This window comes from Nuphar pumila, chromosome 1 (assembly GCF_984573655.1).
Source record: "Nuphar pumila chromosome 1, dmNupPumi1.hap1.1, whole genome shotgun sequence".
NCBI lineage: Eukaryota > Viridiplantae > Streptophyta > Magnoliopsida > Nymphaeales > Nymphaeaceae > Nuphar > Nuphar pumila.
This window is the reverse complement of record NC_143249.1, coordinates 26285990-26312997: the sequence shown is the minus strand read 5'-3', so window position 1 is coordinate 26312997 and position 27008 is coordinate 26285990. Positions and strand designations below refer to the sequence as shown.

The 27008-nt window shown below is 36.9% G+C and overlaps 1 protein-coding gene across 1 annotated transcript in view; it reads left to right on the top strand.

Moving 5' to 3' along the window:
* LOC149848449 (E3 ubiquitin-protein ligase CHIP-like) overlaps positions 1-22934 on the top strand; it is a 43709-nt gene extending 20775 nt beyond the window's left edge. Inside the window, exons 5-8 of the mRNA XM_090011573.1 lie at positions 21771-21901; positions 22060-22213; positions 22311-22421; positions 22513-22934. Of these exons, the coding sequence (XP_089867699.1) occupies positions 21771-21901; positions 22060-22213; positions 22311-22421; positions 22513-22638 (522 nt within the window). The 3' untranslated portion in view covers positions 22639-22934. The remainder of the gene's footprint in view (positions 1-21770; positions 21902-22059; positions 22214-22310; positions 22422-22512) is intronic.
* Positions 22935-27008: the final 4074 nt, after the last annotated feature.

Here is a 27008-nt window from a genome sequence, read left to right as displayed (position 1 = left end):
TAATCTTTTATATATCCTTTTTTATTTATTTATTTATCTTAACTACATTTTGGGATCTTTCTAGAGGGTTGATGCTCCCTCTAGAATCCCCTTATTAGGTAGAGTTCTACAATGTAGTGTAAAAGTATTTCCAACAAGATACCAAGAACAATATTCTTGGAAATAAATGTGAGCACACACGCACAACAAGAACACTTGTGCACAAAGCGCACAATACAAACTCACAAATGTGCAAATGTGAACCCAAAAGTCATAAGCTTCACTAGAACAAGCTTGGGCTATAATCCCAAAGCCATTAGAATACACAAGGGGAGAGCCCCTTTAAATAGAGGAGGTGGAGTCCTTGGAGAGGCTCCACCTCTAGCCGTTGGAGCCCCTCCAACGGTCACAAATGTGACCGTTGGAAGGGGCCCAACGACTAGATGGTGGGCCCCTCCAAGATACTTTCCACCTTTTAGAAAAAGAAACAAAATTAAATAATAAAAAAGAAAAAGAATTATAAAACATATTCCAAAAATAATGTGTAAAAAGACTAAACTACCCCTATGGCTAAACAATTAGAAATATATATTTTATATATAATAAGTAGATACATATAGATATATATTAATATATGTATATGTATTACCTTATATATATAAAATATAGATATTACATTACATGATTGATTACATAATTTAACACCCCCCCCCCTCAAACTTAAGGCAGGATGACCAAGAGTTTGCTAAGAAGGAAGTTGAAGCGCGGAGCACACAAAGCTTTAGTGAAGAAATCCTCCAACTGATATTCTGACATAACATATGAAAGGTCAATGACTCCTTTGAGGTATGCCTCACGAACATAGTGACAATCCATCTCTATGTGTTTGGTCCGCTCATGATGTAAAAACAAAAAAATTTCGCTAATAAATATATTACGAAATATGCAATTTGGGCCTCAGATCCACATTTCGAATCTAGGACCCATAAAGTGGTCTTTATATCCACAATTATAATAAAACTAATATTAAAAATATAAATAATAAATATTTAAAGCAAATAAATACATATATATATATGTATATATAAACCTAATACAAGGATCCACAGTTGGATCCATATGGTAGGGGTAAAGCACGAACCCCACTCGGGGTCGGTTACCGGGTCTCGGGTCCGGACCCGGGCCACACCCGATGTAACAGGTATAAGAGAAAAGAAAAGGTAAGGGTTGCCCGATAAGTCAGTAGCAGAACAAAAAAGGAAAGGGGCAGGGGGGGTTACGCAGAGCGTAACTGACCCCGTGCCTCTCGGCAAGGGAGGGGGTTTGGGCCGATAAAGGGGGGAGTGGAGAGGGGGTCTCGCCCTCTTCACTCTCTCTCTCTCTCTCTCTCAGTGTGAGCACGCCGGAGTGAGGGTTCTGTCGCTGGCGAACTTCGGCTACCCGCAACCATCACCGACCTCGAACTTCGGCTACCCGCAACCATCACCGACCTCCAGCGAGCACCCTCCACGGCAGTGAAGAGGGGCGACACCAGCTTGCATCATCCCCACACGGCAGCACTAACAAGCTCAGCCGACCCTTCTCTCGTAGCGACGACAGTCTTCGATCGCCGGGTCTTCTTGGAATCGGGGTGAGGGATCGAACAGGGGTTCGATTCCATGTGTGGGTTTGAGGGGAGGATTTGGGGTTTCTGTCAACCCTAAACCTAAAACCCCAAATCTATGATTTGGGGGTTTCTTGTTTTTATGTAAGAGGAGGAACCGAAGACCATCGGGAACCTCAAATTTGCCTTAGTTGGGGAGGGTTCAGGTGTCGAAAATCCAAAAATTTTCGATTTGAGAATATCGAACTTTCGACAGTGAGGTATGATGCATGTTAAATTCCGTTTGGGGATCTCGTTTGGGTGGAATCCCAAACCCAGAATCACTGTAAGACATTACTGCAAGTTTGTCACTGTGCTACTCTGCTCCTAAAACTGATTATTTGCTAAGTATGTTAACTCGGGTGTGAATGTCGACTGTTAGTCCATGGTTGATTTTTTTTGTTTTTCTCGTAAAATCCAGGGAAAAAGCTAATGTGAAATAGGGTCGCTAACGATATTATATCGATCGACTGACATGGTGATGGTCTCTTGTTGGGTTATCTTATAGAATCGGTTTTTAGTTTTTATAAAATTTGAAATAAGTAATCTGTAAGGTATAGTAACAAGTGTAGCATCTTGTAATGCCTGAGTATTATGAGTTCTGCTTATCTCTTCTGATCTTCATCGGAGCAACAGATGTCTAGAGACTTCCCTATCAGGCATATATCTTAAACCTGCTCGTGTTTTCCTGTTTCTTAAGTCCTGCTTATTCCTATTGGTAATCATCTGAATAACAAATATCTGATTGTGCTTGAGTTTGTTTTCTTTTTCCTTGATGTTAAATCTGAATATGCATCTATATAGTTTAGCCCAACAGTATGGATTAAACTAGAATGGGCACTGAAAAGTTTAAAGGGTTATGACTGCTGCGAAAGAATATATAGTCACCTATGTCACACGGACTCGGCTAAGGAGGTGCCGCACCCGAGTCGACACGCCCCGACACGGGTGCGGACTCGGGTGCGGCTTCGGACTCGTCCCGAACTTGGTCAACGCCGAGTCAGACTCGGTCAACGAGTCCAGGCCGAGTCCGTCTACATTTTGGACTCGGTCAACTTTGACCGAGTCCAAAAATGTCCATTTCGACTTTTAAATTACATTTTGGATCTAGGTCGGGTCGGGTCTGGACCCGACCCAGATCCAATTTTTTTTGCAGCCGAACCCTAAAAGGGGTTTATCGACAGGGGGAGGGGCTTACCCTCTCGATTTTGCTTCTCCCCTTCAGCCCCTGCAGCTTTCTCCTCCACCCGCGCCGGCGATCCAGACTCCGGCGACGGTACGCACAGGCAGCCACCGTCTCCCCCTCCGTCAACACTCAATAGGTACGTCGATTAACCCTCCCTCTGCTCGCAGCCTCCCTTGCACCGCCTGCTCGCAAAAGAGGGGCTCGACCCCTCTCTGTGCCTCCTATTCACAGAGGAGGGGCTTGGCCCCTCTCTGTGCCTCCTATTCATAGAGGAGGGGCTTGGCCCCTCCTCGTTTTGCTTATGACAGGCAGCCCCCCCCCCCCCCCCCCGTACCCTCTGCTCGCAGAAGAGGGGCTCGCCCCCCCTCCCTGCACCCTCTGCTCGCAGAAGAGGGGCTCGGCCCCTCCCTGTGCGTCTGATTCATAGAGGAGGGGCTCAACCCCTCATCGTTTCCCTTTTATTGAAAAAGTTTAAAGTAGGAGTGGGGGAAGGAGGGGGCTCGGCTGACAGGCCGAGCCTTGCCACGCCGAACAACAGGGGAAACGAGGAGGGGCCGAGCCCCTCCTCGTTTTCCTTTTGTTCGGCAGGGGTAAGAAGGAGTGGGGGGAGGAGGTCCGGTAGCCCCCCACCCATCCCCCCTCCCTGCACCCTCTGCTCGCAGAAGAGGGGCTTGGACCCTCCCTTTGCCTTCGATTCACAGAAGAGGGGCTCGACCCCTCATTTCCCTTCTGTCCGGCGTGGCAAGGCTCGGCCTATCAGCCGAACCCCCTCCTTCCCCCACTCCCTTCTTACCCCTGCCGAACAAAAGGAAAACGAGGAGAGGCTCGGCCCCTCCTCGTTTCCTCTGCTGCCTTTGGCTTTTTTGCAAGGGCGAAGCCCCCGACACGGATAAGGTTCAGCAGGGGCTTGCCCTGCCCCTCCTTTTTTGCGTTAGATAGGGGGTAGGTCCTATTACTATTATTTTGAAGTGTTTATTAACTTTATTTTATTTACTTATTTTCTTTTTAGTTTTCACTTTTCAGATATAATGGCGAGTTCTAGCTGTAGTGTCAATACATTTGGTTCAAGTTCTAACCCTGAATTAGAAGTTTCTCAACCACTTTGGAGGCTTATGACAAAAGGGGTAAAAGCTAGTAGTGGTGGTGGTGGGAATGTGCAGTTTCATTGTAATCTATGTAAGACTGTTTTCACAGGTTCTTATACGCGTGTGAAAGCACATCTTTTGCATATTCGTAGTCAAGGAATTAGATCATGTTTTGGGGTTGACAAAGATATGTTAAAGCAATTAAAAAAAGAACAAGAGGAAGCTGAAAAGAAGAAAATTGCAGAGATGAGAAGCGATTCGATTAATTTGTCTTTTCCTACTGCTAGTGATATACAAGAAGAGCTTTTAAAGAAAAGAAAGATGGAAAGCAATAAAACAATACAAGCGTCATTCAAAAACATGGCAAGAGCAGAAATTGATAAAAAGATTGGTCGATTCTTTTACTCAAGCTCAATTCCTTTTAATGTAGCTAGAAGTCCATACTGGAAAGATATGATTACATCTTTGGCTAATTGCAATTTGAGTGGTTATGTGCCTCCTAGTTCAGAAAAACTAAGAACAGTCATTCTTGCAGAGGAAAAAAATAGAATTGAAGACTTGTTAGAGACTCAAAAATTTGCATGGAAACGACATGGAGTGTCGATTGTTTCTGATGGGTGGACTGATATACAAAGGCGACCACTGATAAACTTCATTGCTTACTCACTTAAAGGGCCAATCTTTTTTAAGACTGTTGATGCATTTGGAGAGTATAAAGATGTTGAATATTTAAAGAGATTATTTGTCGAAGTGATAAAAGAAGTGGGTGAAGAAAGTGTGGTGCAAATCATTATTGACAATGCTCTAGTTTGCAGTCGTGCAGGAATGAATTTGGCAAGTGAAGATACATATTCACATATTTTTTGGACTCCTTGTGCAACACAGTTTAAATTTGGCACTTAAGAGTATATGCAATCCATCAAAAGATGATACACATGCACATGAAATGTGCTTATGGATTGAGGAAATAGAACATGATGTTCGCAATATTAGAAATTTTGTTGTAAACCATCATCATGCCCTTTCTATATTTAATAGGCATTCTGATCTCAAGTTACTGAAAGTTACTGAAACTCGTTTTGCTTCTCTCATTGTTATGATAAAAAGAATTAAGCAACTCAAGAATGCATTGATGATGATGGTGGCTGATCAAGATTGAGATTTTTATCGTACTGAAGATGATGTCAAGGCTCAAGCTATCAAAAAATGCATCTGTGATGATTTTTGGTGGGATAAAATTACATATTTTGTTGAATTTACAGAGCCTATTTGGGAAATGTTGAGAGAAGTTGACAGAGATGTACCCATGCTTCATAGAATTTATGAAATGTGGGACAATATGATTGAAAAAGTTCAAAGTATCATTTTTAAACATGAGAAGAAAGATATTGCACTTGATGATTCAGAATTTTACAATCATGTACATTCAGTTTTAGTGAGAAGATGGGATAAAAGCAATACACCTTTGCATTGCATGTCACACTCTCTCAATCCAAAATACTACGCAAAAAAATGGTTGACAGCAGGTGTTGGTCGTGTTTCTTCAAATGAAGATCCTGAGATATCAAGAAATAGAATGATATATTTGGGAAGACTTTTTAATGATCCTCACATGTTTAAGGTTATAAATAGTGAGTTTGGCAAGTTTTCTACTGGGAGATTTGATTCTTTAGCAGCACTTGTGGCAAGGGACGAGGAAGATCCCCTTAATTGGTGGGCAACATATGGATCAGAGACACCAAATCTGCAACGTCTTGCAATGAAGTTGTTATCCCAACCTATTACATCATCTTGTTGTGAAAGAAATTGAAGTACATATGCTCAAATTCACAACATTAAAAGAAACAAACTCACTAGTAAAAGAGTAGAGGATTTGGTTTATGTTCACTTAAATCTACGATTAATTTCTCGCCGTACCAAAGAAGAGTATAAGTACTTTTTTTTTGTATTCAAAGTTTGTATTTAAATATGTGCATTCAAAGTTTTAAGTTAGATACTAATATAGTCATTTTTTGATGCAGTTGTGGACCATCCAAGAATTGGGATGTAAATCCAGAAGATTTTGACTTGGAGGGAGAACATAATTTACATACTCTCAACATGGACTACCTCGATCCTGTTCTTCCCTCTAATTCAGACGATGAGGCAGATTTATGATAAGTTTTGTTGTTTATCACACTCACAAGCTTCTTTATGTGTTATATTTTGGTAAGTTTGTGTTGTTAAGAATTGATTTTTTTATTTTTGCTTTAAAATTTACAATCTTTATGTGTTAATTTATTGTTATATATAATTATATATATTTAAAATATATATATATATAGCCGAGTCCCCGTGTCCAAATTTTTTGGAATTGCGCCGCACCCGTGTCGCACCCGCACCCGCACCCGCACCCATGTGACATAGATAGTCACATATATAGGGGTTGTTGATTCCCTTCTAATGTTAATAGCATGCCTCGTTAATCAGTTTGGGTCAATTAAATACCTTGGTGTATGCATATCAGTTAATAGAATTGTATACCCTGTGACATTCTGATTATCATACCCCCTTATACTAGCATACCTCGTTATCCTCTGATTAGATACAGTTGAACTGTATTGCAACAGTATGGCCGCTTTCGCCATACTGATTTTTTTTATTGCACCATTATAAATTGCTTTCACAACTCTGATTTTCTTGAAACCGTAGGAATTGACTTCACTTGATTAAAGTAACATTGACTATTGGTTTTTGTATTAGGTTACACTAGATCGTTTACCTTTCCCTAATTATGAATAATCGAGATACCTTCTCTTGAAGGTCTTGTTCCGTTAATATGTTTTTGCAAAGTTTGTTTGGTGGAGGTGCATACATGATATGAATGCGTGCAGCCCTGAAATATCAATTTCTTGATCCGGTTTATGTGCATGTGTGTGGATGATAACTCATGTTATGAATGGAAGGTTTCATGTATCTACATTATGGGACATGTTTAATTATCATGCATGTATGATTTGGTTTCAAGTGCATGTGCATATATGGGATCGAGGTGTATTGGCATGTATAATCATGTATAAATATTCTCATATACTTATGGAATTTTGGATGAATGCGAGTGCGTTAAGTGAATACATGAAAGCACTTGCACATGGATGTTGAACGCATGTATTTGGCAATTTGGCTCAGTGTTAGGAATAAAACACTATTTTGGTTTTGTTATGGGATGCATCGATGGCCTAAATGGACCATCATCGGCCTGGAGAGCCGTGGGTATAGTTTTCTTTCACATATGTTTTTAATCGCATCATTTGAACCACATAAGATGGTTTGACACATTACTACACTGTTCTAGTTGTTTATACGGGCTGGAGTTCCGTAAGGGTCCCCGCAAGGGAGGATGCGGGTTTTCACTTTACTTTTGCATATGGTGTTGCAAACTTAAAAAATTAACTTTAATAAAAATATAATGAATAAGAACAGTGTAATATACGTTCTGGGATATCTCATCTGGAGTATGAGAATCTTAGAGATCCGGTCTTGGGGAGACTGTGACGATACAAAAACTCTGTGTGCTGTAATCTTGTCCCCTGAACCCGATATTGAGGTTCTTTCTCCTGGCCACCGTTTTAGGGAGAGTCCGCTACTTTACCCGGGAGTGGTGTGTTTGACACAATTGTTGTTTATGGTACCAAGGAAGTGACACTTATGGGCGTGGGGTGTCCCTTGTGTCCCCGACATTAGATGTGGAGGTCTAATGTTCCGAAGGTGATTCGGTCGAGGGCTAAGTTGAAACCCAGTAATAAAATACAAATTGTGTGTTAAGCTACTATGGGAACCTACTTGACTTCGGAGATTATACCTGTTTGGTGTATCCGCGGGCAACAGTAATTAAAAAGAGAAACTTAAAGTTGTGTGCATTTAATAGGGCATGCATATGGAAAGATGAAACTTAAATGAAAGATAACAAAAAAAGGAATCATGCATTTTCCTGATATGCACTAGATTATGCATGAATTGTTCTATAAATCATGATAGAATGATGGATGTATGTTATTTACTTTCTAAGAAGCATGCTGAAAGATTTTATTACTTCGTTCTTGTCTATTCTTTCTGCTTAGCATATGTAACTGGTTGCATGCATGGTTGTTTAGATTGTGTAAATTTTTATATTTGCACTCACTCAAATCATTACATGAAATCTTATCCATGTTCTTTGTCTTACCTGGTTTCTTTAGAAGTAGCTGTGCTCAGAATTTCGATTCTGACACCCTACTTTGTTGGTTTCTCACAGGATATGGTGAACAGTGAGGTTGGACTAGCTACTGGGGGTGGATAAGAGTCATACTTGGGCTTGTCAGCTTCAGCAGGGGACATAGTGACTCTTTCTTCAATCCTTCTTGCTTTTTTTTAGTTGTTACTTTACTTTCAGTCAAATAAAACATTGTCTCTACAATTTACTCTTACTCATAAATAAAAAAATTGTTTTGGTTCTTATGGATGATGGTTGCAAGTTCGTTTGTAGTGATTGGGCTATCCAATGAAATTGGAACTGTGAGGACCCCAGATCTCTTGGAAGGTTTCCGTATTGAAAAAAAAAATTATTTCGCATTTTCAAAGGGTATAATTTGAGGTCGTTACACATGAAAAGTGTGATTCTTAGCAATATAAATCGCACTTTTGTTGTCACCCTTCGATTGTGATCCCCATATCTTATAGCAACTGATGAATCCATACAATTTCCATGGTAGTAGTTGCCATGGCACGATATTCGGTTTCAGTTGATGATAGGGACATTTTTTGTTGTTTCTTGCATCTCCATGAAATCAATGAGTCTCCTAAGATCACACAAAAACCAGTGGTGGAGTGATGGTTAGTTGTCTGTAGAGAGTAGGATCTGAAAGGGGAACACCGTCATCAATCTTCATTTTAGCTCCTACTATGGCAGGAGTTTCACAAACCTTTTCATCTGTAATAACTGACCTGTCAATGATCTCAGAAGCAAGCTTAGTTTGAAATAAAAAATACCCTCTATGAGAGTATGCTACTTCAATTCCCAAAAAATAAGTTAGAAAACTCAAATCAGACATTTCAAATTTATCTTTTAAAATTGATTTTATACTCTTAACCCCATTAGAATCACTTCCGGTGATGAGCATATCATCCACATACAACAGTAAAATCACAATCCATGTATTGGATTTTCTAACAAACAAAGCAGTGCCAGTAAAACAAGAAGAAAATCCATTTTTCAACATTACTGAGTTAAACCTATCATACTAAGCCTTAGGGGCTTGCTTTAGGCCATAGAGTGTTTTCCTAAGACGCATCACTTTCCCTTTGGGAGTCTCCATTCTAGGTGGGGCATCCATATAAACTTCCTCATTCAAATCACCATTCAGGAAGGCATTCTTATTAACATCCATTTGATAGATGTTCCAATTATTAATGGATGCAACAGTGATGAGACATCGAACAGTGATCATTCGGGCCACAGGCGCAAAAGTTTCTTCATAGTCAATCCCATACTCTTGACTATAACCCTTGACAACTAATCGAGCCTTATATCTCTCAATAGATCTATCGCTCTTAGTTTTAACCTTAAAAACCCATCTACATCCTATTGTTTTTTTACCCTTAGGAAGATCTTGAAATGCCCATGTCTTAGCTTTTTTCAGAGCTCCGAGTTCATTCTCCATCGCAACTATCCATTCAGGACTTTTACTAGCTTCCGTAAAGTTTCTATGTTCTACATAAGAATGAATGACACTAAGACAGGCTCTATATCTGGGTGAAAAAGAGTCATACAATATGAACTTAGATGGAGCTTTTATGTGTCTTTCGGTTCTACGAAGGTTTTTCTCTCCATGAGGAATAGTCAGACTATCATCATATCTTTCAAGAGCACTTCTAAAGGTGCTTCTATGTCTATGAATATAGGTGATGGGATCTCTAGATGGTCCTTCATTGATAGGTTGGTGTGAGAAGATTTCCTCAATATCAATATCACTTGAGTCATTCTGATTTGACTCATCATCACTAGAATCATCATCTTTGGCTAATAGTTCAAATAAAAAAGAATAGTCAACATTTTCATTATGTGATTCTGAACTTTCAAAACCACTAAGATTTTCTAAAAAACTCACATTTCTGGAAACATATAATGTGTCATTTTTAATGTCATAACATCGAAAACTCTTATGGGTTTCTGAATACTCAAGAAAGGCACAAGGGATGGTCTTTGGGGAAAGCTTATCATTTCTATTTGTAAGGACAAAGCACTTACATCCAAACACCCTTAATCTGCTATAATCAGGTTCTTTTTCATATAACTTTTCAAAAGGAGAAATTTTACTCAAATTTTTTTATGGAAGTCTATTTATGAGATATACCGAGGTAAGGGCGGCCTCAGCCCAAAGTTTCTTTGGAATGTTTTGCGAAATAAGCAAGGTTTTAGTTGCTTCTATAATATGTCTGCTTTCGTTCGGCTAACCCATTTTGTTGTGGGGTTTTGGACAAGATTTCTGATGGAGAATACCATAACTTTCAAGATAACTCTTGAATTCATTTGAAAGGTATTCATCACCAGAGTCAGATCTAAGAATTTTTAAACTTCTATTAAATTGATTTAAAATCATCATATGAAAAGTTTTAATTGTTGAAAAAACTTCATGTTTATATTCAAGAAAGTATATCCAACAAAACCTAGTGTAATCATCCACGAAAATAACATAATACGAGAATCCTCCTTTAGATATCATAGGAACGGGACCCCATACATCAGAATGAACAATTTTAAAGGATTTTGTTGAAACATGGATCTTTGAGAAAAATGTAGACTTTTCATTTTCCCAAGAATACAATCATTACAAATAAAATCTCCTTTACAAAGATGTTTAACAAAAGGCAAATAAGAGATTTTAACAATGTTGGGATGTCCCAGTCTCTTATGCCATACATGAATATTTTTGTTTTGAACAGCATTACAAAATTGATTCTTGGGAACTTGAAGAAAGTCAATGTAGGGGAGGTCACCTCTCCTAGAGTCTTCCCCAATCAATCTCTCGGACTGGCGATCCTGAATCCAATATTTATCAGAAGTGAATTTTACATCGCAACTATGATCCGAGAGTTGAGAGACCGAAAGTAAATTTAAATTTAGTTTAGGTATATGACGGATTTTAGGGATAAAAAAATCTTGCTTCTCAAAATTTCCTATTTCTTTAATTTCAAGAGGTGTTCCATCCGCCGTTGAGACAAAAGATGGAAGAGGATTTTTAGAAAATTCGGAAAGGGAACAAACACTTGGGGTCATATGAAAAGATGCGTCGGAATCTAAAAGCCAAGATATCTTACCGGAAGGAGAAGAGGTAGACATAGCGGTTTCGGAAGTTCCTCCCTTAAGGAAAGGTTGCAAAGCTTCTATAATTTGATGAAGAGAAAGAGACCCATTTGATGTTGATGGTTGTTCCTCCGGTTGAGATGTCATGGTCATAGCAAGAATTTTCTTCCATTTAGGACATATAGGTTTGATGTGCCCCCGATTTTTTACAAAAATAACATGTAAGCTTGCTATAGTCCTTCTTCACTCCTTGACCACTTGAGTTTTGATTCTTGAAGTGAGGACTCTTGTAGGTCTTTAAATTACTCTCCGGTCTTAATACGGCATTAGCACCTTCATGTTCTTCAATGTGAGGAGTAGCAATATCACTTGGATGGTTCTTGCTAATTCTCATGCGAGTCTCTTCCCCACTAAGTTTAGTAATTACATCTTCAAGAGAAGGTGAAGTGAAAGCGGATAAAAGGGAAGACCAGATTTGTTCAAATTCGGGCTTAAGCCCATTCAAAAAATTGAAGAACCTATCTTCTTCCAATTGTTTGTGGCGAAGCTCTATTGCTTCTCCACTCCATTTTGGTTCGAGCATAGCAAGCTCGTCCCAAATAGAACAGAGCTCGGCAAAGTACTCTCTTATAGACATTTCCCCTTGTTGAAGAGTTAACGCCTTCTTTTGAAGATAATATTTATGGGATAAATCTCTAGACGTGTACATCTTCTCAAGATATTCCCAAGCTTGAAAGGCCTTCTTGAACTTGATGATATTTGCATTGATTTTTGTTTCTACGGAGGAAAAAATCCAAGAGAGGATTTTAAAATTCCTCATTTCTCATGCTTTTTTGAATACTCTTTAAGAGATTTGGTTCTTTCTTCTCTATCGAGAATTTTGATTTCACCCCCATTAACAATGATAATTTTTGTTCCAGTTCGGGGATTGTGCCTTGCACATAACCCCATAGACCCTTCCCCTTTATGTGAGCCTCCATGTTCCCGGTCCAAACATGATAGTTGGATCCATTTAGCTTAAAGCCGAGAGCAAAATGAAACTCTTTTTCACCCATTAAGGAGTAAAGAAAGAGGGAGAAATACGCACCAACACAAGATTTTAAGCTCTTACTTGCACAATATTCTTCCAAAATATTTGAGAAGCAAGCGCCACTATTTCAATCTTTAAATATCCGAAGACACGCTTTTCGTGGCACTCGAACAACAAATAAATCCACGATCCTTTATCACCAACGTGGCTCTCATACCATGTAAAAGTATTTCCAACAAGATACCAAGAACAATATTCTTGGAAATAAATGTGAGCACACACGCACAACAAGAGCACTTGTGCACAAAGCGCACAATATAAACTCACAAATGCGCAAATGCGAACCCAAAAGTCATAAGCTTCACTAGAACGAGCTTGGGCTATAATCCCAAAGCCATTAGAATACACAAGGGGAGAGCCCCTTTAAATAGAGGAGGTGGAGTCCTTGGAGAGGCTCCACCTCTAGCCGTTGGAGCCCCTCCAACGGTCACAAATGTGACCGTTGAAAGGGTCCCAATGACTAGATGGTGGGCCCCTCCAAGGTACTTTCCACCTTTTACAAAAAGAAACAAAAATAAATAATAAAAAATAAAAAGAAAAAAATTATAAAATATATTCCAAAAAGAATATATGTAAAAAGACTAAACTACCCCTATGGCTAAACAATTAGAAATATATATTTTATATATATATATAATAAGTAGATACATATACATATATATTACATCACATGATCGATTACATAATTTAACATGTAGAACTCCACTCTAACCAGATAATTAAAATTCGAAAATCATTAATTAATATATTTTATTAATTATTAAATAATAAATTTTAAGAATATTTCAGAGGGTGTCTTCTCATGAATTTAACCTTTAAATTGATTTTAAAGCTTTACATTGGTTATTATTAGTTTTTGGATTCGAATTTGGATCTAAGATCCAAATCCATATTCAAAATCCATATGGATCTCAACCTGGATCAGATCCTAGTTAATATGGGTCTTGGACTGGGTCCAGATCCATATCAACTCGGATCAAACGGATCGGATCCAGTCTGATCCAATCCAAAAAATGGTAAAATAGAGGCGGGTCGTTTTTGAAAAATGCGATTTTTGTGCCAACTGTAACTCGATTTCAAAAAAATGGAATATCAATGTTCTCAAAATTACGAGATGCATCTAATAGTATACTTACCTAATTTTTGCCTCCGAATGTTGCTTTATTTTTGCTTGATTTTAAAGGTTAAATACAAAAAGTTTCTCAAATATTATTCACCTTGTTTTGGTCTTGTCAATGGGTCCTGGGCCCAGACCCAGCTGACGTTACCTAAAATTGAGGATATTTTTCATGATTTTTATCAACTTTATAAAACATAGCCAAAATTTCAGAATTTAAAGGTAAAATAGCAGTCACCTCAAGTGGAAGCTTGGTTTCTTCATTTGGGGACAAGCAATCATGTTAGGAGAAGCGGGTAAGGTTTCTAATCTCAAAATTTATGCAAACCATGGTAAAATAGTCTCTGGAGATGGGGACACCTCACTCTATTACTCACACGGAGAACACTCAAATTTCATAAATTACCAGTCATTTGTCTTTACCCATACTTTTGTTGTCCCTGGCATTAAAGAGAACTTAATTTCAGTCTCAGTTATGTAATCAAGTTAATTTGTATATTGTCTTTACCCCTTCTCCTATGTTCTTGAAGGACTTTTGAACGAACTACAAACAAAATGTACAGTTTTGAAGGGGTGAGGCACGGGAGTCTTTATCAGTTTATCTCATCAAGGGCGCTCCTGTTTGTGGTCTGTCCAAGTCCGATTCTGAGGTCTGGTATTTCTAGAGTCTCCAAATCAGAGTTGTTGGTTTTTGAAGTTGATTCGAATAGGAAGATAGTTGACCTGTGGCATCATTGATTAGCTCATTGTAGGTTTCCTTTCTTAAAGACTTTGTTCAATAAAGGTCTTTTGTCAAAGTTTTCATGTAATAAAGAATTGGTGACTAAGTCTTTGTTTTCGAGTTGTCAAATTTATAAGTCACCAATTGCCCTTTAATTCCATTAATAAAAGAGCTTCACTTCATTTTGAAATTATCCACAAAGATGTTTGAGGGCTTCATTTTCAACCAATAAATATTGTGTTTCATTTATCGATGATTACAGTTGATTTACATAGATATTCTTTATGAAACACAAATAAAAAGTTTTTAGCTTGTTTCAGCAGTTTCATTTATATGTTAAGAGTTAACTTGGGCTTCCCATTGTTTACTTTCAAGGTGATGGTGGAGGTGATTTTTGTTCCCATCCATTCAAGGGTTATTTAATTTAATGATAGAATTCATCATAGAAAATCTTGCCAACATGCTCCTGAACAGAACAGCGTAACAGAGAGAAAACACAAACATATTATTGAGATTTCCTTGAGCATGAAGCATATGAGTACAGTGCCACTTGGGTTATGGCTTAAAGCTTTTCACACTGCCATTCATAACATTAATCGATTTCCTATGAGAATTCTTCAAAATAATTCATCATATTATGCTTTATATGGTAAGCATCAGCAGTATGATGATTTTAAGGTATGGAGCTGCATGTGCTTTGTTCATGTTGATGATTCACAAAGAAATAAGTTTGCTTTTAAGTCGCAGGTGTGTAGATTTGTGGAATATGTTGACAGCTATAAAAAAGACATACCAAGCGATGCATCGCTATAAATTGGCATGTGATATTTGATGAAGGAAATTTTGATATTATAAAGAATAGAAGGGAGGTATAATTACCCAAATAGTCATCGATCAGCACCTATTAATGACATTGGTCGTTGGATGAGTTTATCTTTATTACAGGAGTTGGTGGATCATGTGAAGTACATAATAATCAGCCTAATTAAGATGACTGTGATCCAACCCAAGATGATGGTCATAATACCATTCATCCTATTGCAGCAGCTGCATCCACAAATAACCAGTCAGATCATCAGCATGAAAGTCCCAATAGTTGCCTTGAATCTGCAAATAAAAATGAGCAGCAAGTCGTTAGTAGAGGAGGTGTTGACAAGTACAATGGTTAAGTGTATCAAAGAAGAAAATTTGTTAATGCAGCCACAAGTCAGCCTAAAAGCAACAATGTTGGATCATCAAATATGCCATTGTATGACCCCATGAATGATTCACATAATGCTGCCCACATAGATCACATGTCCTTGTTAATGATTCAAAGAGTTTTGCCGAGTTCTCAAAGAGTTCTACCGAGTTTCACAGAAATTTTATCAGTTTGAAGGAGCGAGCAACACTTGTACAACTCTTGGTGGATGTCCATGAAATGAAATGGGGATCTTCGAAACACGAGCTTAGATTAACAAGGGCAAGTGTCAAGAATGACACTAAAGCATAACCCTTAAAAAGGGTATAACTGGAAACAAAATAAAAATAAAAATGTATTCTTTATTGATATGAAAAACCAATTGCTTAAGAAGCATTGGAATAAAATACAAGAGGGGCTGCACCCCTTTATATACACAGCTGAAAGAGGACTCAATAGAGCTGTTGGGCACAGTCCAACAGCTCTATTTAGAGCTGTTGGAATGTGTCAGTCCAACAGCTCTATTAAGAGTTGTTGGACTGTGTCAGCTCTATTGCTAGTCAAGTCTGGACAGGATTTGACTAGCAACAGTCATTCTAGTTCAAACTGAACTAGATGACATAAAGACAAAAAATAAAAATAAAGGAAAAAAAATTACAGAAAAGAAAGAAATGAAAAATGTATTTATATATATATAATAATATAATATTATTATATATACATATATGTACAGTTTTACATTTTAACACTCCCCCTCAAACTTACGGTATAATGAGCGAAAGTTTGTCTAAGAGAAAGTGAAATCGGGGAGCAGCGAGAGGCTTTGTAAAGAAGTCTGCTAACTGATATTCTGAAGTGACATATGGCAGATCAATTATCCCGTGTAGATATTCCTCTCTGACGTAGTGACAATCCATTTCGATGTGTTTGGTGCGTTCGTGGAATGTTCTGTTACTGGCAATGTAGATCGCACTTTTGTTGTCACAACACATTTGTGAAGCCTTTGTTGCTTCAGCTCCCATGTCAACAAGCAGTCGTCGGAGCCAAACTACTTCCATGGTCGTGGTTGTCATGGCTTTGTATTCAGCTTCGGTGGATGAGAGAGATACCTTCTGCTGCTTTTTACACCTCCACGAGATTAATGATTCCCCTAAAAAGACACAAAAGTCAGTGGTTGAGTGTCTATTATTGGGATCACCTCCCCAATCAGCATAGTATATGCAATTAAATCAAGAGAAGAGGAGGAAGATAAGAAAAGTCCTCGTGAAAGAGAGGACTTGATGTATCTGATAATACGCATGACTGCTCCCATATGAACAGAAGTAGGAGCATGTTGAAATTGACTTGCTGTATGAACAACATGTGCTATATCTGGTCTGATAATGGATAGATAGGAAAGTGCCCCGACAAGCTGTCTGTAAGGAGTAGGGTCTGCAAGAAGTTCTCCATCATCAATCTTCATTTTAACATTAACAACTTCTGGAGTGTCAACTTTCTTATCATCAGTAATACCAGACCTGAAAACAATATCAAAAGCAAATTTAGTCTGAGATAATAAATATCCTCTAGGAGAATAAACAACTTCAATGCCTAAAAAATATCTCAACAAGCCCAAATCAGTCATTTCAAAATGAGATTTAAGAAGTTTTTTGATTGTTTCAACTCCCTGTTTATCGCTTCCGGTGATGATCATATCATCCACATAGAGAAGAAGCACAATGATCCCTGCATCAGAATTCTTAATAAACAAAGCAGTGTCAGTTAAATAGAATTGAAAACCAATATCAATCATAACACGACTAAACCTATCATACCAAGCTTTTGGTGCTTGTTTAAGTCCATAAAGAGCTTTTTCTAAGCGAAGGACTTTACCCTTAGGAATACTTAGACCAGGAGGGGGTTCCATATATACTTCTTCAACTAGCTTTCCATTTAAAAAAGCATTTTTGACATCCATTTGAAAAATAGACCATTTTTTTATAGAAGCTAAGGCAATTAAAGTTCAGACAATAGTCATACAAGCCACCGGAGCAAAGGTTTCTTCATAATCAATCCCATATTCTTGGGCATAACCTTTGGCTACTAAACGGGCTTTATATCTTTCAAGAGTACCATCACTCTTGGTTTTAATTTTATAAACCCATCGACATCCTATAGTTTTCTTCCCTGGAGGAAGATCTTGAATATTCCATGTAGAAGCCTTTTCAAGTGCATCTAATTTAGCTTTCATGGCTTCTATCCATTTGATATCATTTTTTGCTTGAAAATGTGGATGGTTCTTCATATGAGTGAATTAATGCAATAACTGCCCTATATGTGGGTGAGAAAGACTCGTATGATACAAACTTTCCTGGAGGCCTCGAGATTCGGGTTGATTGTCTAGTTGGAATGTTAGAATATTTCTCAAGTGCACATGGAGGATTAGACTCTTGTCGCCTGGAATATTGAATACTAGTATCTCTATGAACTTCATTTTCAACATTAAGATCAATAATTCTTTGATCATCATCAAAGTTACAGTCAAGGTCATATTCATCAGATGTTGATGTTAGATCTAGCAAAAAGGAGTACTCAGTGACGTCTTTTAATTTTCTAAAATCAAAGAAGCTCTCCTTTTCAAGAAAGGAAACATTTCTAGACACATATAGTTTATTATTTTTGAAGTCAAAACATCTATAACCTTTCTGGTTTTCAGCATATCCTAAAAAGGCACAGGGAATCGCACGAGGGGAAAGTTTATCATTTTTGTCAGTAAATATGAAACATTTGCACCCAAATATTCTTAGTCTAGAGTAGTCTGGAGAAATGTTCATAAGTTTTTCAATGGGAGTGATATTTTGTAACGAAGAAGATGGCATCCTATTAATGAGATAGGTGGCAGTTAAGGCAGCTTCTGCCCAAAAGTCTTTCGGGACTTGATTTGGTATTAATAAAGTCCTAGTGGTTTCTATAATATGGCGATGTTTTCGTTCTGCCAGTCCATTTTGTTGAGGTGTATAAGGACAAGATCTTTGATGTGTGATGCCATGCAATTTAAGATAATTTTGAAAATCTGTGGATAAAAACTCTCCTCCTGAATCTGTGCGAAAAATAGTAATATCATTTTGAAACTTGTTTTTAACCATATTATGAAAAGTTTGAAAGTATGAAAATACTTCAGACTTATGTTTGAGAAAGTACATCCACGTATGTCGGGAGAAATCATCGACAAAAATAACATAGTAAACAAATCCTCCTTTAGAAATTACTGGTGCAGGACCCCAAACATCCGAGTGTATTAATTCAAGTGGTCTTGAAGAAAAAAAGGTTCTGTTCTGAAATGGTAATCTTTTCATTTTGCCGAGAATACAATCTTTACAATCAAATGATTCAGAGTTACAAAATTTCCCTAGATTTGGAAAATGTTGGATTTTGGCTATATGTGGGTGACCAAGTCTCTTATGCCACAGTTTCAACTCTATTTTTTGAATATTATAACAAAAAGCTTTCTTCGGCATTTCCAAAAAATCCATGTAATAGAGTCATCCTTCTCTATGGCCTTCCCCAATCAGCTTGCCTGACTGGCGATCCTGTACCCAACAACAATGAGAAGAAAAAGAAATATTACACCCATAATCAGAAATTTGAGATACAGATAAAAGATTTAAATTTAATTTGGGAACATGTCTAATTTCTGGAATAAAAAATTTTTTTGTTTTATAAATTTTTTCAAAATTTCCTATTCCTTCTATTTCAAGAGAAGTCCCATCAGCAGTAAAGACCTTTGACACATTTGTTTTATTTTTAACACATTTGGATAGACTTTGATTATTTGGGGTCATATGAAAAGATGCACCAGAGTCAAGAAATTTTACCTAGATCAGAAAAAGATGAGGCTGCTGCGCCGGTTGAAGCTTCAGATGAGGAAGAGGCACCTTTGATGAGAGGCTGAAGAATCTCCATTAGTTGGGCCAGGGAAACTGGTGCATCCTGATCTTTAGGCTCCGATCCAGCAATTGCAGCTCTTTTTTCTCTCAGCTTCTTAAGTTTGGGACATTATGGCTTGTAGTGTCTCGGTTCATGACAGTGATGACAAATAACTTTCTTCTTATCATAGTCACCATTTTGTCGGTTAAAGTGAGGAGGCCTATATGATCGAACATGATTCCCTGGTCTAGACACGGCTAAAACGAAATCATCTTCAATTTTTAAAGAACCTTTCTGAAGACGATTTTCTTCCATTGTTAACTCTTCAATAGTTTCAACAATAGAAGGAATTTTTCCCCGGTGAAGTAGGGCCGATTTAGTGGTTTCAAATTCCAGCCTTAATCCAGTGATAAACTGGTAAAAATGTTCAGCATCGAGTTATTTCTGACGAAGCTCGATGTCTTCGGCACAATGCCACTTTGGTTCTAAAAGGGAAAGTTCTTCCCAAAGTTCGGACAACCCATTGTAATATTCACGAATAGTTTTGTCTTCTTGTGTCATCATTCGAACTTTTTCTTGGAGGTTGTACACGTGTGCAATATCTTTAAGGGAATACATATTCTTAAGGTATTCCCATGCCTTATCGGCATGATCAAATTTGGCAAGACTTGAGCATTTTTTAATGTCAACGCTATTGATAAGCCATAACATTATCTTCGCATGAGATATTCTCCATTCTTTCCATTTCTTCTCGTATGAGGCAATAACCTTGATTTTCTCTTCTTCCGATAGAGGGACCTCTTTATCTCTCTCCTTTTTAGTAAGAGATAGCTTAGGTTCCGAATCGGAACCATCCACAATCCCCCATAAGCCTTTTCCCCATATATGGTGCTTCATGATTGAAGCCCATGTTACATAGTTCGTATCGCTTAGTTTCATAGGCATGATGGTGACTTTATCATTGTCATCCATCGATTACAAGGAGAGAAAGAATAGGGATAGAAGAGAAACAAGAAGGAAAATGAAAAAGAAAGAAAAAAAAAACAATACAACAAGATGTGAAATCTTCTCCAATGAAGTGATAAAACACTTCTCTTCAAGTGGCGAACACTTTTGCAAACGGGCACGGAAACCGAGACAGCTTTTCCTCAAGATTTAGTACTTCCGCGGCTCTGATACCATGAAATGAAATGGGGATATTCGAAACACGAGCTTAGATTAACAAGGGCAAGTGTCAAGAATGACACTAAAGCATAACCCTTAAAAAGGGTATAACTAAAAACAAAATAAAAATAAAAATGTATTCTTTATTAATATGAAAAACCAATTGCTTAAGAAGCATTGGAATAAAATACAAGAGGGGTTGCACCCCTTTATATACACAGCTGAAAGAGGACTCAATAGAGCCGTTGGGCACAGTCCAACAGCTCTATTGCTAGTCAAGTCTGGACAGGATTTGACTAGCAACAGTCATTCTAGTTCAAACTGAACTAGATGACATAAAGACAAAAAATAAAAATAAAGGAAAAAAATTACAGAAAAGAAAGAAATGAAAAATGTATTTATATATATATATATAATAATATAATATTATTATATATACATATATGTACAGTTTTACATTTTAACAGTCCATACTCTGATACGACAACATTATTACAAGATATGGATTTAAAGCTGTACTAAATTCTGAAATTTAAAGACCTAGCTGAAAAATCTCTGTATGCTTCCTTTTGCATGCAATGACCTTCTATACTACTGATTGCCCACTTGATAGTCTTTTCATCTATACTGTGCAATTTTTCAAAATTGAATCATGGGGATTAAAAATATCTGACCATTTAAGGTGCTCATGAATGAGAGTTTAATGGTTGAGAACGACAACAGACAACAATCATATTCTGATAATCTTTCTATATCTAGTTTTCGGGACACCCTTATATGCGTGTAGACACTTGCAGATAGTCTAATTCCCATTAGATTAGGTGCCATAGTCTAACGAGGTTGCACTTGAATCTGTTATACTTGTTTGCAGTAATGGTAGTAGATAACATGGCAATGCAATCAAAACAGATTTTTCAGCTGAAAGTTCATTCCTGTTCTTTTACTTTCAACATTCTGCAAAAATTAGATTTTTACAATATTTTTTTTTATTTTAGTCTTTCTTTTCACAAATTTCATAGTTATACATTCTCATTCTCTTGTTCTGGATTAATGCAACATATTTACATTTCTATAAAAGAACCTTGTTTTCTTTATAAACCCTAGAAAACATGTCTAAGAATTTTATGCTCCAACATTTCCTGAACAGAGCAAGTGCTTATGTGAAAAAATACACATATAACCTGCGAGTACCCCTATTCATTAGGTATGCTATGTCTATCACCACTTGTATTTAGTTGCGATTTCATGAGAAGTTGGGAAAAACTTTTTGTCGTTGACTGAAGCTCTGGGGCTTCTTTAGTATTATTTGATACACTGCTGGGCTTTCTCATCCATGGTGTGCTGGCTCTCAATTATTAATTGTTCTCTATGTGATACAGGCTCTGGGTCTTGGTAGAGTTGCAAATCCTGTTGGCATGGTTGAGGAAATATGGCGTGAACTTGCCAAAGCAAGATATAGGGAGTGGGTGCATATTTCTACCAGAGAGCTTGAGAGCCTTGAACAAATAAGGCATGTTTCTGTGGATTAATGGAAGTTCAAATTAGTTTTGAAGATCTTTTATGTCCTTTTGTTTCTTTATTGTAACAATATGCTGCGGTGATTGCATTTGTGGAAATTGGAGCACAATTTTAAAGTTTTAGTCCTTTGTTCTGTGGCTTGTATTATAGAAAAGCTTGTGAGAATGCTTTGGCAGAGCAGTACGCACACAGTGTTTCTGTAGCCGGTGGAGGATCTGTGGAGAGTGCAACTATCTATGATGAACAGGTAAAAAGCCTTGCCCAAGTGTTCAGTAAAGCAGCTGAGCGCAACATCCCAGCTGAGGTCAGTTCTTGGAATCTGCAGTTTTACATTCCATGCTGCTTATCTTTTGTAAGTTAGATTGTCGATGGCTGAGAAAATTTTATGGAAACTTCAATAGGTGCCAGATTATCTTTGCTGTAAAATCACCTTGGATATCTTTCATGATCCCATCATTACACCTTCTGGAGTTACATATGAGAGAGCCGTGATTCTTGAGCATCTTCAGAAGGTAGATGTATGATCAAAGTTCATTGCTTTTTTGGCCATCTACAGTGTTTGTTGATGAAGCCTCTATTAAATCCAAATTCATCATGATCTAGGTTGGTAAATTTGATCCAATCACTGGGGAACCTCTTGATGAGAAGCACCTGGTACCAAACCTGGCACTTAAGGAAGCTGTACATGATTATTTGGACAAGCATGGATGGGCTTACCAAACAAGCTGAAGCTAGCTTGCTGCTAAAGTAGGGCTTTTGCTTTTATTAGTTGGTCGACTCTCAGTCGACTCTTGTTGTCGCAGAATCTTGCTATTGGGCATGGTCTGCTTTTATATGATTGGCTTTGTATTTCTTTTCTGCTATCATCCTAAGTCTGATCATGATGTGTATAGTACAGTGAAACTACAACTGTTTTCTTTTTTTAAACCTGAATTTGTACAGTGGTGCTTTGATTTGCAAAGGATTGGGTATTGGATAATTTGTACAGTTCAGCATTTATTTGCAAAGATTGGTTATTTGGTTTAGTAATGAGTCTCCGTTTATGCTCACATACTTCTTAAGATTGGTATCGTAGGGCTTGGACTTATTTTTAGAATCTCTTTCTTTCTGGTGGTTGTGACTATAGCTACCGGTTCAAGAAATGGATGTAAAAAGGAACGCGTGAAACATAAGAAAAGGAGCGAAAAGTTCTGAAAAGTAGGGGATGCGTGAAGCATGGATCATTTTATAATGCATTATGGAAGTGTTTAAGAAGCAATGAAAGAAACAGAAGCAGCAAGGTGAAAGCGCTGAAAAGAGAAGGAAAAGAAGAAAAGTAGAACTTAAAAGAAAATATAAAAAACAAAGTATATCTTACAAAAAAAGACATAAAAAACAAAGTAGAAACAAAATAAATATATCTAAGCAGGGAAAACAAGTAATAAAGATTTCATGAAACAAAATGTTGGGATTTTAGATATTTGAAACAGTCCTGCGTTCTTTCCCTAGTTAGTTTGCATAAGTAACAGGAATCCAAAATGAGAGTCAGTTATAATATGTAACAACGACATAAACATGCCAATCATTATTACCATTCTCATAAGGGAAACCATTGGCTAAGCTTAAGTGTGCCCAACCTTCTAGTAGAAATCACTTTTTCTTCTATTTTTTGTGGATCAATCCCTATGAATATGATCTATATGGTTTATTTTAGTGAAACGTTTTAGATCATCCTATTGTGTTCTGTAAGCAAAACTTTAAGAGCTTCAAAAATCAATAGTCCATGATGCATTAAAATTTATGGTATGAGCTCATGTTTTCACATCAAGCTCAATCGAAAGTGTATTTACTCATGCATGGACCATGTTGAATGCATCTGTGGGTCAGATTGATCGAATAAAGCTTGCAACTATGAGTTTTCAACTAGAAGGTTCGTCACTCTAAGAGTATAGCCATTAGTTTTCCTTAAAGAGACAAACTTAATTAATGATACCTATGACAAACTATTTTTTCCTATGAATCTAAAGTATACAATAATACATAAGATAGTAGCTATGTCACGGACATATTCTTTACGCCCTTCTATCTAGGTGTCACATCATGACACGTTCCATACTACTTAGTATCATTTTAATACTTTTAATAATATGTTTGATGATAAATCTATTTTTGCACATTGAAATATCAAACAAATATTTCTATCAATTAAAATATAAAAAAAATCCATGTCTGCATGTTTTAGTTTTCTTGTTTTTTCAAAAAAAAAAAATTATTCATAGGCGGTGTCAGTCTGTGCGTGTGTTTGTGTCCTTGTGACAGCATGATAGCAGAAAGTACATCTCAATTATAATGCGCAATTATTTACCTGAATGTTGACAACAATTTTCATAACTTAAACTGTGCTGTGTGATATTTCAGGTTTGTAGCGTTTTTTGTTTAAATTTCTGTCAAATTAAGCCCACAAGGGGGAGAGAGAGAGAGAGAGATAGGCTCTTTTCTGCTTGAGAAAAACTGAGAGAGAGGCCAAAAAAGAGTCGGTCTTGACCCTTTTCCCACCAATGGTAGTTGGAAAAACAACAACTTTAAGGCCCTTTTCTGGTCAAAGAGAGAATCAGGGAGAGACGTAGCAAAAAGGGGTCAGTCTCAACCCTTTGCTGACAATATATATACATGTGTGTGTGAAAAGTATTTTCTACTCTTATGGGTAAGGAACCCAGTATTTGGAATTCACAAAGATTGTTTTGACAAAATCTAATCCCATAAAAATTATAGTAGGCCTGGGGCCATCGATCAATTTTTTTATGGAAAAACATGGGTTTTTGAGGGTTTCAGTATATTGTGGGCTGTTGATTGTTCAACTTCTATAAAATCTGACATGTACATTGGGGAAAGATGATTCAAGGGTTGGTTTCTACCAAGTCAAACACGTAGATTACTTGAAGAGGGTCAAATGTGCAAAAATAATAAAAATTTTGCAGTCTTTTGCTATAAGTTCCTTACCTACAATATATATATATAGGTAGGTAGGTAGGTGCTTAATGATATGTGCTTAATGGGTTTTTCGTCTCTTCGGGTATTTTTTCGCAGTTCCGATAAATTCACACCTGGACCATGTGTTTTTTATTAAAAATGATATTTGGATCTTAAAAAATTTACAAAGATTTTGGACAGTTGATTTTTTGAATCTTATAAAAACCCACCCATGTGTCTCAATGGAACACTTCAAGAGCTAATCCCTATAAACTCAAATACATAGATCACATCCATAATTTAAAAATAAAATGAAAAAAAAACTAAAAAACCGTTAAGCATGTATCATTAAGCACTTATATATATATATATATACAGAGAGAGAGAGAGAAATGAAAACCTACAAGATAGATAACATATTAACTCTACCTAGTAAGAATTTTTTCGCTATTTTTTCAAAATTCTGACCTTACAGATGTGTTCAACATGATTATTTTACTAGAAATTGATACTTGGATCATGCATTTTAGATGAAAAAATGGTATTTTAAGCCTCCAAAATTTATGAAAATTGTAGACTATTGATTTTTTAACCTTATAAAAACCTATCCATGCATCAAATTAAATGATCTAAGTGTCAATTTCTAGTAAATCAAACATGATAAATACATCTATAAAGTCAGAATTTCGAAAAAACACTAAAAATTGACGGTCTCAAGCAATCAGGTACCATCTAGTAGCGTAATACCCACATTTTTTTTGAGATTTTAATGAGAATTATTCAGGTATTTTCTGGATAATTAATTGGCGATTAATTATTGATAATATCTTGATATTTAATTAAGATTATTTGATCATTGATTTTATAGAAATCAGTGAATTTCAAATATTTAGCAATTATGTATATTTAAACATTTAATTCAAGAATTTACGAGATTTCAAATGAAGTATCGGAATTTGGATTTCAGGAAAGATCTAAATTGATCAACCCAAGTGTTCAAGATTGGATCTAGCTGGTGAACCTAATCCAAAATTCAATTTTTAAGTTTGGATTTGGGAGAGGATCCAAATTCAAACAAATCCTTTGTGAGTTTAGAGATTCTGGATTTGCTCTATATGGATCTTGGTATGATTCGGATCAACCCAAATAAGTCTAGGTAAGGTTTAGACCCATATCAGGGTTTAAACCAGACATTGGAGGGATTCAGATCCATTTGAAACCCAAATGGATCTCACCATGTAGAATAAATTTTGGAATCATTTGGAAGACCCAGATGGATCTAGCTAAATAAAGGATATTTTGGATCCAGGGAGAAGGTCTGAACTCAAACATATTTGTATTGGCTTACAAGACTCTGATCCACATTAGTTGGATCTTTGAATGAGTCAATTCAACCCAGTTGGATTCAAGTAAGGATTAGACCCATATCAGGGTTTAAACTGGACTTATGATGAATTTGGATCTATTTGCAAGATTCAAATGGATCCCACTATGAAACAAATATTTTTGATCCATTTAAAAACTCAAATGGATCTCACTAAATAAGAATTGTTGTGGATCTATTTGGAAACCCAAATGGATCCCATAAAATAAAAAGACAATTTGGATCCATTTGAAACCCCAATGGATCTTGCTAAATAAGGAGTGTTGTGGATCCATTTGGGAACCCAAATGGATCTCATAAAAAAGGTATTTTGGATCCATTTTGAAAACTCAAATAGATCCGGCTAAATAAAAAGTGTTATGGAACCCAAACGGATCTCACAAAATAAAAAGATAATTCAGATCTATTTAAAAACTCAAATGTATCCCACTAAGAGGGATAGATTGTTGGATCCATTTAGAGAGCTACTAAGCGAGATAAGGTTTAGAACCAATTTGGGAAAACCCAAATGGATCCCACTAAGAAAACAAAAATATCTGAGCTACTTGGGGACCCAATTGGATCCCACTAAATGAATAAAGTTTTTAGATCCATTTGAGACCCAAATGGATCTCATTATAGTAAAAAGGTTGTTCAGATCTACTTAAGATCCAAATAGATCTCATTATAGTAAAAAGGTTGTTCAGATCTACTTAAGATCCAAATAGATCTCTTCTAAGGAAGAAGCATTTTGAATCCATTTGGAATATCCAAATGGATCCCGCTA